Raw genomic sequence first — 12443 nt, 5'->3', positions numbered from 1 at the left:
CCCCAAGGCAAGGGGTCCCTCGTCACCCCCAGGGCACAGGACCCTCACTGTCCCCCCAAGGCAAGGGGTCCCTCGTCACCCCCAGGGCACAGGACCCTCACTGTCCCCCCAAGGCAAGGGGTCCTTCATCACCCCCCAGGGCACAGGATCCTCACTGTCCCCCCAAGGCAAGGGGTCCCTCATCACCCCCTAGGGCACAGGACCCTCACTGTCCCCCAAGGCAAGGGGTCCCTCATCACCCCCCAGGGCACAGGATCCTCACTGTCCCCCAAGGCAAGGGGTCCTTCATCACCCCCCAGGGCACAGGACCCTCACTGTCCCCCCAAGGCAAGGGGTCCTTCATCACCCCCCAGGGCACAGGACCCTCACTGTCCCCCCAAGGCAAGGGGTCCCTCATCACCCCCCAGGGCACAGGATCCTCACTGTCCCCCAAGGCAAGGGGTCCTTCATCACCCCCCAGGGCACAGGACCCTCACTGTCCCCCCAAGGCAAGGGGTCCCTCATCACCCCCCAGGGCACAGGACCCTCACTGTCCCCCCAAGGCAAGGGGTCCCTCATCACCCCCCAGGGCACAGGACCCTCACTGTCCCCCCAAGGCAAGGGGTCCCTCGCCACCCCCCAGAGCACAGGACCCTCGCCATTCCCCCAGCCGTCCCTGCGGGGGCTACAGGAGCAGAGCTCAGCATCAGGGGGCCGGAACAGCCCCATCATGGGGGTCCCGCCATCCACAAGGCCGGCCATCACTCACCCAACTCCAGCTTTGACTGAGAACCGTGACGTCAGAGCCAGAGCCGTGACGTCATCCAGTGGCCACTCCGCTGCCTGCCAGGGCCCCGGGCCGAGGAGGGAGATGGGCAGCGGTGCCGGCGTCGTCATCAGGCACCATGCGACCCTTCCGCGTGATGTCATATGTTTTTTTAATTATGTCACACGCCTGCTCCGCCCCACGCCGGTCAGGCAGCTGCTGGGGGGGAGGGTGATTCAGGCTGCTGCGGCGCCAGATGTTCGGGAGAAGGTCCAGATGTTCCCGGGACGCCGCCTCTGCAGAAGCGCCGGGGTGGCAAAAAGCGCGGCGTAACCCGGTGGGCTGGAGGGGTTCTGGGGGCCAGTTCTGTACCCCCCATTCCTCCAGAGCCCCCAAACTTCGCGCAGGACCCGGGGAGCGGGTGTGATTCTGATTCCTCCCACGTGTGGGTCACGGCCAGCTCTCCACAGCCCCCTGCCCACTCGAAACCGTCCTGGACAGGGGCGTGGGGAGGCCGGGAAGCCCCTTCCCAGTCCCGAACAACCCCGGCGGGTGTCCGCTCTCCCGGGATGTCCCGGTGCACAGTGGACGAGCCGCGCTCACGGTGGCCCCCGGGCACGTTTAATGCTGGAAATGGCAGCACGGAGAGTTCACTGGCGGCACGGCGGGAGGAGCCGGGGGGAACGCGGGGACCCCGCGGCCCTGCCCCAGCCCCGGTACCGCATCCCCAGCCCCGGTACCGCATCGCCAGCCCCGGCAGCACCGGCCCCGCAGCCCTCGGTTCGCCCCGGCGGCACCGCGGTGCGGCAGCGCCCCCTGGCGGCCCCGAGGTAGCTGTGCCCCGTGCTGCCCCGCCGCTCCGGTGGGCGCGGGGGTCGGAACGGCTGAAGGAGCGCCCCGGGGCGGCGCGGGTACCCCCGTGAAGCACCAAGTCACCTGAAGCAACGAGCACCCCTTTTCAGTGCCCCCGCTCCCGTGTTCGGTTCGGTACAGGAGGGAGCCGGCAGAGGCGGGCACAGCCCGGGACCAGCCACAGGCTCGGATCCCAGTACGGGGACCGGGGTTCAAACCGTGCGGGGAAGGTGCAGCCCGGGACCAACGGCCTGCACCGGTGCACACAGGAACAGCGGTGTCACGGAACCGGGTCTGCCCCGGTGCGAGAGCACCCGCGGGAATTGACGAGGGGCACCCACGGGGATGGGCGGGGGGCTTGGAAGGGCAGCAAAGAGTGACCTGATTAGAGCAGGAGTAGGGTCAGGAGTGAGTGTCACAGATGGGGCGGGGGGACACGCGTGGGTGCGAGCAGTGGGGAGGTGAGGGCTGAATGGGGCAGATGTGCGGTCACGAGTGGGATATGGGGTAAGAGTGTGGTCATGATGGGGGACAGGAATGGAGAGAAACAGGGCAGGAGTGGGGTTACGACTGGGTGGGGGCTGACATGGGACGGACGCGGAGCCGGCGGGTGCCTCAGCCCCTCGGTGGGGACGTCCGGGTATCCCGGGTCCTGCCGAGGCTGGTCCTGGTCCCGGTGCCCTCCCATCCCTCCGCTCGCGCGTCTCCTCCCCCTTCCTACGCTCGGCGCTTCCCGGCGGAGCGGGGCCGCCGCGGGGACCGGCCGCGCCCGCCGCCGCTATGGAGTGAACGAGAGGCCGCGGGGCCCGGCTGGACCGGCCGCCCCCCGCCCGCGGCTGCTCTCGCCAGGTAACGGCGGACGGGACCGGGGACTCTGCCGCTGCTTGGCACCTCCCTCCCCGGCTCAGAACTCGTGCAGGGGCACCGAGCTGGGAGCCGCGGGGGGACGGGGCTCTGCGGGGTATCCCAGCGGCACGGGCTGCCCGGGACCGGGGGGGCTGACCAGGGGCACCTCCCTGCTCCGGGGGTGGGCAGTGCGACGTGTGGCAGGCTGAGCGAGGCCTCTGAGGGGGAGCGGAGTGACTGTCAGCTCCTCACTGGGGTGTTTGGGGATGGGACGGGGAAGGGGCTCCGGGACCGGTGGCGCCGAGGCTGCATCGGCCGCCCAGGTGGAAACGCAGCCCAGCTCGACCCGAAGTCCGGAGCACCCGCTGCTGGGTGTGTGCAGAGGATGGCACCCAGCTCTCCTGGCACCCCGCTCTCCGGGCTGGGCGCTGTTTGGGGACGGGGCATGCTTGGGGCAAAGGAAAACCCCTTCATTCCCCCGTCCCGCCGGTGGACGTGGACAGCGAGTTCCTGAGACGGGAGCGGCACCGAATCCAGGCCGGGCTCCCCGAGCCGTGAGTCATCCTGGGCTGGGTCGGCTGGGAAGGCCCCGCTCCTCTTCCGACGAACCAGAGGAACTTTCATGCCGCGAGCGGTCAGAAGTGGGCAGCTCCCCAACACGTGGGTGTCCTCCCCGTGGCACTGTCACCAGTGTCCCACCGTGTCCTTTGTTTTGGCCTTGCCCTCGGCTCAGCAGCAGGTGTCCTCAGCACCCCGGGGAAACTGAGGCACGCTGAGGGGCAGAAATGTTCCTCGGGCTCTTCCCGGCGAGGGCAGAGTCAGAGAGAAGTCCGGGTGTTCATAGCATTTGGAAAACCTCGGAGTATCTGTCGGTGCGAAAGCCCCGAGGAATCTGCGGGACCGGGAACGTGCTCTGAGGTGCCCCGCCGGGCGAGGAGGGTGCGGAGGGTTGGGAGGATCTCCCAACCTGCACCAGGCTGGGAGATCGCAGAGGGCCGCGGGGACATGGCCAGGGGTGGGATCCGTCCCCGTCTCCCCGACACAGCCCGCCCGAGGGTGGGGGGCTGCGGTCGGCTGCCAGCAAGGGCTGGTGGTTAATGAGTAACATCCGTGGGACGTACGGCACCTCAGGACCAGGAAGGGGACGGGGAGTGTACGGCGGCTCCGGCTTGGGAACGCGGTTTCCTGTTGCAGTGAGAGCACAAAGCCCGTACTGAGACTGTGGGGGTCCCTGAGCCCCCTCTCCGTGCCTGGGTTCCTCCTGAGCCACCTTCTCGCCCGGGAGTCCCCCAGCCCCACGGGTAGGCAAAGCCCTTCGGGTGGAGGAGGAAGCGAAAGTGGCTGCGTCGAGGGGGTTTGGGCATGGGGAGCGGGTGGGGCGCGGCTGCTCCCCCTCCCCGGGGGCCGTGTCCTGCCCCGTGTCGAGCCGGTTTACCCGACCACAACACAGCTGCGACCTCAGCTTCCCGGGGTGACCTGGAGGAGGGTCCCCATGGGATGTTGCCCCCAGGAGGGAACTGGGAAATGCTCTTCTGCAGCAGGAGGAGAAGAGGGGAACCTGGAGATTATGATGGGAAGGAGTCAGGGCACGGCTGGGCTGAAGGAACTGCTGTGACTGATGCCAGGAGGGGACAGGCAGGTCCCCCGCCTCGAGCTCCTCCTGAGCTGTGGGAGGAGGGAGCAGAGCAGCTTCTCCTGCAGCCTCTCAGCAGATCCAGGCATGCCTGGCTTAAGGCTTACGCTGCAGGTTGGCGCTTCCAGCCAGCAGCTGCCTCCCAGGGCTGAGCAGAAATACAGGTTTAATGGGGCAGGAGGATGGGGATTAACCTCGAGGGTGGCAAAAGGAGAGGCTGTTTTTCCCCTCCTGCCAAGAATCCCACTGGGACTGTGGGGGAAAGCCCAGCAGCATTCCCAGAATCGCTGTGTGCGTTTCCCACTGGGCACTGACCCCTCGGAGTAACCTCATCCCCTCCGCCGCTCACTGCAGTGAATCCTCGGGATCTGTTTGCTCCGGGCAGCGTGGAGTCGAAAGCAAAAGCATTTCTGGAAGGCGCCAGCCTCCAGCCACCACGGTCGGTCCCTTCCTGGGGTGTCACACGCTGCTCCGTGAGGGCTGGTGGCCCCACACCGCCGCCACGCCGGGGTGCTCCCGCTGCAGGGCTCGGGGCAAGGCCGCAGGCGTTTGTTTGCTCCGGCTGCGACGCTGCCCAGTGACGCCGGCTTCCTTCCCCTCGCAGGGCTCTCGGAGTCTCTCAGCTCCACCTCCGCCCTGCGCCTTCGGCGGCTCCGCGCGGCCCAGGCCCGTGGGGAGCGCGCTGCCCGCGGGGGCTCGGGCCGTGACGCGGCTCCGCGCTCGCCCGCTCGCCTGAGGGCACGGCGGGCCGGGCCTGCGCCGCCCGGGGGTCCCGCCGCTGCCCGGCCCCTCGGCCGGGCCGTGAGACGCCGGCGCTGCGGGATCGGGCCTCGGCCCCGGGCGGGACCGGCGGAACCGGCAGCGAGGTGGGGACCCCCCTGGCCGGCCGGGCCCGCGGGGCTGCGGCGGGGCCCGAGGGTGCGAGCCGGGCGGGAAGAGGCGCGGGCAGCGCTGAGGGGACGGGCTGGGATTGTTGGGGTTCCAACGCCCACCTTGGGGTGCGGTGGGGCCTCGAGCCTCCAGCCCGGGCATTCCAGGTGGAATTCCCCATGTAGCGCCTCATTCCAGTTCTCTTCTTGCTTTTCCTGATCTCTGGAGCCCACCGAGCGTGAGGGGCGGCTGGGGAAGGGGGCCTTCCTTGCGGGGGACGCCTGAGGAAGTTCAGGGGGGCAGCCAAGCCACCTCACTGGGGTCACCCCGGTGGAACGGCCTCACCAGGTTTGGGGGAGTCCACACTTCTCCCACTCCCCGGAGTTCCACACTGTTCTGGCTCTCCCAGCTCTCATACGCCCAGTCCAGAAGCACTTGCCCATCCCTTTGAATGTCCTTGTGGCAGAAGGAGCAGGGAATCCCCGGAGATGCGGGAAACTGAGGCACAAGTGGGCTGCCTGCCCGCCCAGGATTGCCCAAGAGGCTGATCCTGGATCAAGCTTCCCACTCCTCCCTCTCCTCCTCCCCAGCCCAGTGGAGCAGCAGGTTCAGACGTGGAGGGACAAGCAGCAGCTCTCGCCCCCTTCCTGAGGGGCTCTCGACCCTCAACCCCACCAGGGCTGGGCTGGGGGCTGCTCGAGTGGCCCTGCCCCCATCCCCTCTCCTGTCTGCAGGCGACTGTTCCAAGATGTCCCTCTGGAACCTCGTGTCCCACATGCCACCAGAGGAGTTCAGCAGCCTCTCCACGGAGTTTCCCCGGAGCCTGCGCTGTCTCCTGGCCGAGTGGCTGGAGAACCAGCCCTGGTGAGTCTCCCAGGACCCTTCCTCCCCAGAGCAGCGCGGGGCTGGGGGTCACACAGTGGGGGTCCCACACATGGGATCCATGCCCATTCTCCCAACTTTTCCCCTCTCCAGGGAGTTCATCAATGGCTCAGACGCCTTCTGCAGCAGCGTGGCCAGCAGGATGCTCTCGGACATGCTGGAGAAACTCCGCAGCGCTGCCGGCAGCGATGGGCAGCAGTGCCAGATCCTGCAGCAAGTCAGCAACATCGAGGTGTGCAGGGCCCCTGAGGCTGGGTCATGCTGGGATTGCAGCCAGCTCCCAGGAAAACTTGATTATTTTATGCTGGAAGGGCTCAATGCCTAAGGACAGTCCCCGTGTGACACCCTTTTCCAGGCTTGTGAGCAATGAGTGGACTCAGAGATCAGGTTTTTGGGGTCTTCCAGAGGACAGAGGGGGTTTGTTTGCATCCCAGGGCTGTCCCAGGTTCTGCAGCCCGGGGGCCCACAGGCAGCTGCCACATCTTCCCTGAAACGGTCCTGTGGGGCCTCTTCTGAGCCCCTCAGCCCCCACAGCCCCACTCGCCCCCAGTTGTTGGCACCTGGGGGCTGTCTCAGCAGATGTTCCCCATTTTCTGCTCGAGTGCTTGATTTCTCCTTCCTCCAGGCCATGTGGGTCTGCATTTCCTCCTGCCGTGAGCTCTGGGTTTCATTTTTGGGGCTCTTTCTCTTATCAAGGCTGATGGAATTGCTCTGTCCCTTTCTCAACCCTCTGATTTATCCCCTCTGGCCAGTGGAGCTCAGAGTGCCACAGATGAGCAGGGCTCACTCCCAGAGCCCCATTCTGGTTGAAAACTCTGCTTTTTTGGTAACAGACCTTTTTAATATCCAGCATTTGGGAAAGGACCAGCTTTAGTCACAACTTCTGGGAGCAGGGTGACTTTTCAAAACAAGACTGTTGATTTTTGCTGTAGGAAACAAGCAGATGTTTCAGCTTAGGGATTTTTTTATTATTTAATACATTGACGCAGAGCAGCCCTCCTGTGTTTCCTCCTCCCTCCATCCCTCATCCCAGAACACCAAATCCTCATTTCTCCATGCCTGGCCCGGCTGTTCCCTGCTCTTGGTGCTGCTGTGGCTAGGTGGCCCCCAGGATGGGCAACCACAGGGCTGGGGACGCAGGTGGGAGCCAAACCTGGGCCTCTCATCCCCTGAATCCCACATTTCCCCTGGAAGAGCCCACGGGGCTACCAGTGCTGCATCCAGACCCCCGCACTGGAGCTCCCACCGGCACAGGAACCCACCAAGCACGTCATCAGCCATTCCCCCATCGTGTTTCTGCTGCTGTTTTGGGAAGTAGCTAATTTGGGAAATGCGTGAAGGCCGGAGGAGCTGGCACAGGACACGGGCAGGCAGAGCCAGCAGGGGAATTCCTCTGCCTGTTTGCAGTGGAAAGCATTGATCCACCCCAGGGCAGCTGGGAGAGTCTCCCCCAGGTGTCAGGCTGGAGGCTGGAGGAAATGCTCACAGGATCGGAGAATTCCTTTCCGTTTGGAATTTTTTATTTTTTTTTTAATTTGAAGTTGATTCTTCTACTTTTTATTCAAAAAAATGGAGTTGGGGGCTGATGATCCTGGTGTTCCCTCCAACTCCAGATGTTCCATGACTCTATGCACCATTTGAAATGGTTTTAAAGCTGGAAATCAGCTCTGTGGTTCTTGTGGAACCCCTGAATTGCCTCGGCCAGTTGCTGTGGGAAGGGGCTGGGGTGGGAGGGGGCCAGGAACTGGGGGCGTGTGTCCTGTCCCCCCTGACACCCCCCATTTGTGTCCCCCCAGAACACCTTCCGCCGGGACCCGCTGCGGCTGGTGGCCGTCGTGAGAGCCGTCCTGGAGGGCGAGAAGGCGGCCGTGCTCAAACGGGTGGGTGCTCCCTGCCCCCCTCCCGGGCACCCCGAGGTGCAGGACCGGCCGCAGCCCCCGCTGACCCCGCTCTGCTCTGCCCCAGGACCACCACCTGCCCCTCAGCTTCCACCGGCGGCAGGAGGAGCTGAAGTTCAGCCTGGGGCTGCAGCGGCTGCAGCACCGAGTCCGTGAGATCCAGGCGCTCCTGGAGGAGGGGCCAGGGGCAGACGGGGCTGTGCAGAGCCCCATGGCCCCCAGGGAACTGCCCACCCTCATCCTGGAGGCTGTGAAGGAGCTGGAGGCGGCAAAACAGCAGGTCCTGAAGAGGATCCAGATTTGGAAGAGACAGCAGCAGCTGGCAGGGAATGGGGCCATCTTTGAGGAGAATCTGGCACCGCTGCAAAAGAGGTGAGGGAGCACAGGGCAGGGCTGGGAGACCCTGAGCAACCTCCTGCTCCCTCCGCCGGCCCAAAGGGCTCTGGGTGATTGAGGTTGGGGTGCTGAGGGTCCCTCTTTCCCCAGGTGCGAGAACCTGGTCGAGGTTTACTTCCAGCTGCAGCAGCAGGTGATGGCAGCAAGCACAGAGCTGGGGCCTGAGCTGCTGCCCCGGCTCCTGGAGCGCTTCAACGAGGTCTTGTCCAGCCTGGTCAAGAGGTAACGGGCTGAGGGCTGTGGTGGCCAGGGGTTGAGGTGGGTCTGCAGGGGCTGGTGGCAGAGCTGGCAGGGCGTTGTGCCAAGTGCCATGGTGTCCCTTTGTACCTCAGCTCCTTCCTGGTGGAGAAGCAGCCCCCACAGGTGCTGAAGACCCAGACCAAATTCCAGGCAAGCGTCAGGTTCCTGCTGGGCCCGCAGCTGCTGAAGGCAGCGCCCAAGCCCTACATGGTGAGGGCTGACATGGTGACAGAGAAGCAGGCACGGGAGCTGGAGCTCAGCAACTACAGCAACACCCTCAGGTGAGCAGTGGGTGTGGGTCCAGGGGGGCTTCCCCACCACCATTCCCCCCCTGACCCCCTCCTCTGCCCAGCGAGAGCACGGGGGAGATCTTGCACAACATGGTGGCCCTGGAGACCAACCCCACCAGCGGGAACTGCTGCGCCAACTTCAAAAACGTGGTAAGTGCCACCAGCAAGGGGCTGGGCTGGGGGGCTCCACTGGGTTTTTGGAGGTCCCGAGGCTGGGGATGCTCAGCTCTCCCTCCCCAGCTGCTGAAGAAGATCAAGCGCTGCGAGCGGAAGGGCTCCGAGTCGGTGACGGAGGAGAAATGCGCCGTCCTGTTCAGCACCAACATCACCTTGACCCCCAGCAACGTCTCCGTCCACCTCCAGGTACCATGGGATGGGGCTGAGCCTTCCACTGTGGGACACGTGTGCTGTACTGGGACAGTCCCAGGGCAGCCACCACGTCTGGCTCAGGGCCACTCTCTGCCCCCAGGTCCTGTCTCTGCCCATTGTGGTCATCGTCCACGGGAACCAGGACAACAACGCCAAAGCCACCGTGCTGTGGGATAACGCCTTCTCCGACATTGTGAGTGCCAGGAGCTGGAGGGAAGGAGCTGGAATGTGGGGTTGACTGGGCTCTGGAGTGGGGGGGACAGTGCAGGTGGGAGCAGGAGCCCAGGGGTGGGGCATGGTGGGTGTCCTGTCCTGATGATCCCCTGCCTGGCCACAGGACCGGGTGCCCTTCGTGGTGGCCGAGCGCGTGCCCTGGGACAAGATGTGTGACACCCTGAACCTGAAGTTCATGGCAGAGGTGCAGACCACCAAGGGGCTCCTCAAGGAGCACTACTTCTTCCTGGCCCAGAAGATCTTCAATGACCACAGCGCCAGCCCCGAAGACTTCCAGAGCCGCCACGTCTCCTGGGCCCAGTTCAACAAGGTGACTGGGAGGGCTGGCCAGGGTGGGCAGGGGCCAGCATGACCATGGGGAGCCTCATGGCCTCTGTCTGCCTCAGGAGATCCTCCCTGGCCGGGGATTCACCTTCTGGCAGTGGTTTGATGGAGTCCTGGACCTCACCAAGAGATGCCTCAAAAGTTACTGGTCGGACAGGTGGGTGCCCTGGGTCTGGACTTTGAGGGTCCTGATCCCACCCCACTGCCCTGGGTGGTCCTGATCCCTGCTCCCCACCTGTCCACCTCTCCAGGCTCATCATGGGCTTCATCAGCAAGCAGTACGTGTGCAAGCTGCTGAGCATGCAGCCGGACGGGACCTTCCTGCTCCGCTTCAGCGACTCCGAGATCGGGGGCGTCACCATCGCTTACGTCACGCGGGGCAAGGACGGTGAGATGGGGTCAGGTGCCGTGCAGGGGGGGTCCTCACTGCCAGGGGGTGTGGGCAGTTACAGGAACCAGCACTGGAATGCAGTGACGTGTCTCCCCTCGCTCAGGCTCCAGCCAGGTGGAAAACATCCAGCCCTTCTCTGCCAAGGACCTGTCCATCCGCTCCCTCGGCGACCGCATCCGGGACCTGGGGCAGCTCCGTAACCTGTACCCCAACCTCCCCAAGGACCAGGCCTTTGGGAGTCACTACAACAGTGAGTGGGGAAGGCCGGGATGGGCCCTGGGCTGCCCCTCTGCACCCCAGCAATGCTGCAGGGGGTTCATGCATCTCACCCAGGTGGCCCCAAGGCTTGCAGGGGCAGCTGGGGCTGGCAGAGATGGTTGGCAGGGCATGGTGGGGCTGGTGGCTCACAGATGCTTCTCCTCCCTGAGCAGAAGAGCAGACAGGCAAGGACGGCCGGGGCTACGTCTCCACTGCCATCAAGATGACTGTGGAAAGTGAAAGGTGGGTGCGAGGCCATATCTGTGCTGGAGGTGTGTGCACATGGGCCAGGGTTTGCACAGACCCCTGGCTGGCCTGAGCATCCCCCTGGGCAGGGGAATCCCTGATTGGGAAAAGCAGAGCTGTGCTGGTGAGCAAAGAGTCCCCCGTGGGCCCCCGGGCTGCGCTGGGGCACGTCTGTGCACCTCCCGGCCTCCTCGAGCACCCACTGGCACATGTCCCCTTTCAGAGCCTGGACCCGGCAGTGCTGAAGGGGTCCGTGTGCTTTTGCAGGGACCAGCAGCCTCCAAGCACCGTGGGGGCCCCCTCCGAGGCCCCCCAGGCGCCAATGTTCAACCTGCCCGTGCTGCAGCACGAGCTGCACCCTGAGAATCTGCAGCCACTGCTGGCCCCCATCTGGTGAGTGCCCTCCTGTGGGGTGTGGGGTGGGGGCTGTGGCAGAGGCCCCCCCCCCAGTCTGAAACTCTGTGTGTGTGCACTGCAGCCCCCCCACTCCATTCTGCCCCCAGCCCGTGCCCACGGGCTACCCCACGGCTGAGAACAACATCATGATGGTCCCCGACAGGCTCACCTCCCCCTTCCACAGGTAGGAGCAGGGCAGGGTGGGGGGCAGGGTGGACACCCCTCCACCCCCAGCAGGGTTCGGGGTGTTCCCCCCTTCTCTGAGTGCTCCTGCTCCCCGCAGCCCATCACCGATGCTCTCGCCTCCCTCGCTGTCCCACTGCCAGGACCCTACCTTCAGGCCCCCCGGGTAAGACCTGGCACACAGGTGGAAGGGGGGCACCCTGCCCTGCACCCCTTTCCCCCCCACAAACCCCCTTCCCAATCCTGGGCTGGCAGACCTGGAGTGGCCATCCCCAGCTGACCAGTGCTCCCAGTGCTCTGCTCTCCTGTGCTCCCCGGAGGGGCTCCACACCAGCCCCCCACAAACCGAGCAGTGCCCCCCCCCAGTGCCTTGGGGCTGCTGAGTGCCCTGTGGGACAAGGGTCTACACCATTCTTTGCCACCCCAGACCCTTCATACCCAACCAGTACATGCCTGGGGAGGTCTCGCAGCTGCTGCCCGCGGGTGCCTCTGCGGAGCCGCGGGACGAAGAGATGCCCGAGCTGCCCCCGTTCCCGCCCGTGGAGGATGCGTCGCTGCAGAGCCCTCCGCGGTGGTAAGCACAGGGAGGGGTCAGCAGGGGGAAGAAGCCCCTCCCAGTCCCCCCCCTCCCCGGTCACCCTGCTGCTTCTGTCCCCAGGATGTCGCCCAGCATGGAGCAGCCATCAGCCTCGGAGTTGGAGCAGCTCCTGGAGGTGCCCCTGTTGCCCCCCTTCGCGCCCCTCCCGCAGCACAGCGGGTACCCCAATTCCAGCCTGTCCTCCTGGGGGCTGGGGGACGCGCGGTGGGATGACAGCATCCGGCCAGGACACGCGTGAGGGGCCTCCTGGTGGGGGGGCATCGGACTGGGACCCCCCTGACTCTCTCCCAGCCTTGCCTGGGTTCATGGACTTGATACGACTCCTTGCAGGAGTGGAAACTCCAGCTGGGAAAGGCGGGGTTGGGGGGATTTGGGGTAACCCCCGTCCCCCCACCTCCGTGCATTGCTGCCCGCCCCCGCCGCTGCCGGGGGTCCGCGGGTGAGGGGGTGCAGGCGCAGGGGCCCCGTCCTGCGTGGGGAGCACCGGCAGCCGCACGCGGTGCCCCCAGCCCACGCCGCCGGCATGAGTCACCGCGGGGGCGGGAGGCGGCAGCGCGAACGGCGCCGGGGCGGAGGTGCCAGCCCGGTGCCCCCGGCGGGGGGGACACCGGGACCCCCATGGAGGGGGACACGGCCCCACCTGCACCCCCGCAGTCAGCGCTTGCTTTGGGGTTTTGAGCTGTTTCCCTGCCCCTCCCTCCAGGCTGGAGCAGAGGGGTAGGAAGATAAGCCATAAAATAAAGTTTTATTCCAAAATAACAAAATAAATAATCTACTGTACACGGTACAAAG

The 12443-nt window shown here is 65.5% G+C and overlaps 2 protein-coding genes across 3 annotated transcripts in view; one reads left to right on the top strand and one right to left on the bottom strand.

The window, feature by feature from the left end:
* Nucleotides 1-12443, bottom strand: part of GPR182 (G protein-coupled receptor 182) — an 88825-nt gene that overhangs the window by 34136 nt on the left and 42246 nt on the right. The gene's annotated exons all lie outside the window — the stretch shown is intronic.
* Nucleotides 2160-12296, top strand: STAT6 (signal transducer and activator of transcription 6). Of its 2 annotated transcripts, none has more exons than XM_068212568.1 (20): nucleotides 2160-2446; nucleotides 5681-5810; nucleotides 5922-6060; nucleotides 7625-7708; nucleotides 7794-8098; nucleotides 8213-8344; nucleotides 8455-8643; nucleotides 8715-8802; nucleotides 8893-9015; nucleotides 9122-9214; nucleotides 9359-9565; nucleotides 9642-9736; nucleotides 9831-9967; nucleotides 10074-10220; nucleotides 10402-10471; nucleotides 10742-10867; nucleotides 10953-11054; nucleotides 11154-11219; nucleotides 11481-11627; nucleotides 11712-12296. In XM_068212568.1, the coding sequence occupies exons 2-20, from the start codon at nucleotides 5695-5697 to the stop codon at nucleotides 11887-11889; spliced, it is 2544 nt and encodes an 847-aa protein (XP_068068669.1). In that variant the 5' UTR covers nucleotides 2160-2446; nucleotides 5681-5694; the 3' UTR covers nucleotides 11890-12296. The 2 variants fall into 2 exon arrangements, with proteins under 2 accessions (XP_068068669.1, XP_068068670.1); XM_068212569.1 differs by lacking the exon at nucleotides 2160-2446 and adding an exon at nucleotides 4818-4942 and having other exon boundaries at nucleotides 11712-12292.

Source organism: Anomalospiza imberbis, chromosome 22 (assembly GCF_031753505.1).
Source record: "Anomalospiza imberbis isolate Cuckoo-Finch-1a 21T00152 chromosome 22, ASM3175350v1, whole genome shotgun sequence".
Lineage (NCBI taxonomy): Eukaryota > Metazoa > Chordata > Aves > Passeriformes > Viduidae > Anomalospiza > Anomalospiza imberbis.
This window is presented reverse-complemented; position numbering and strand designations above follow the sequence as displayed.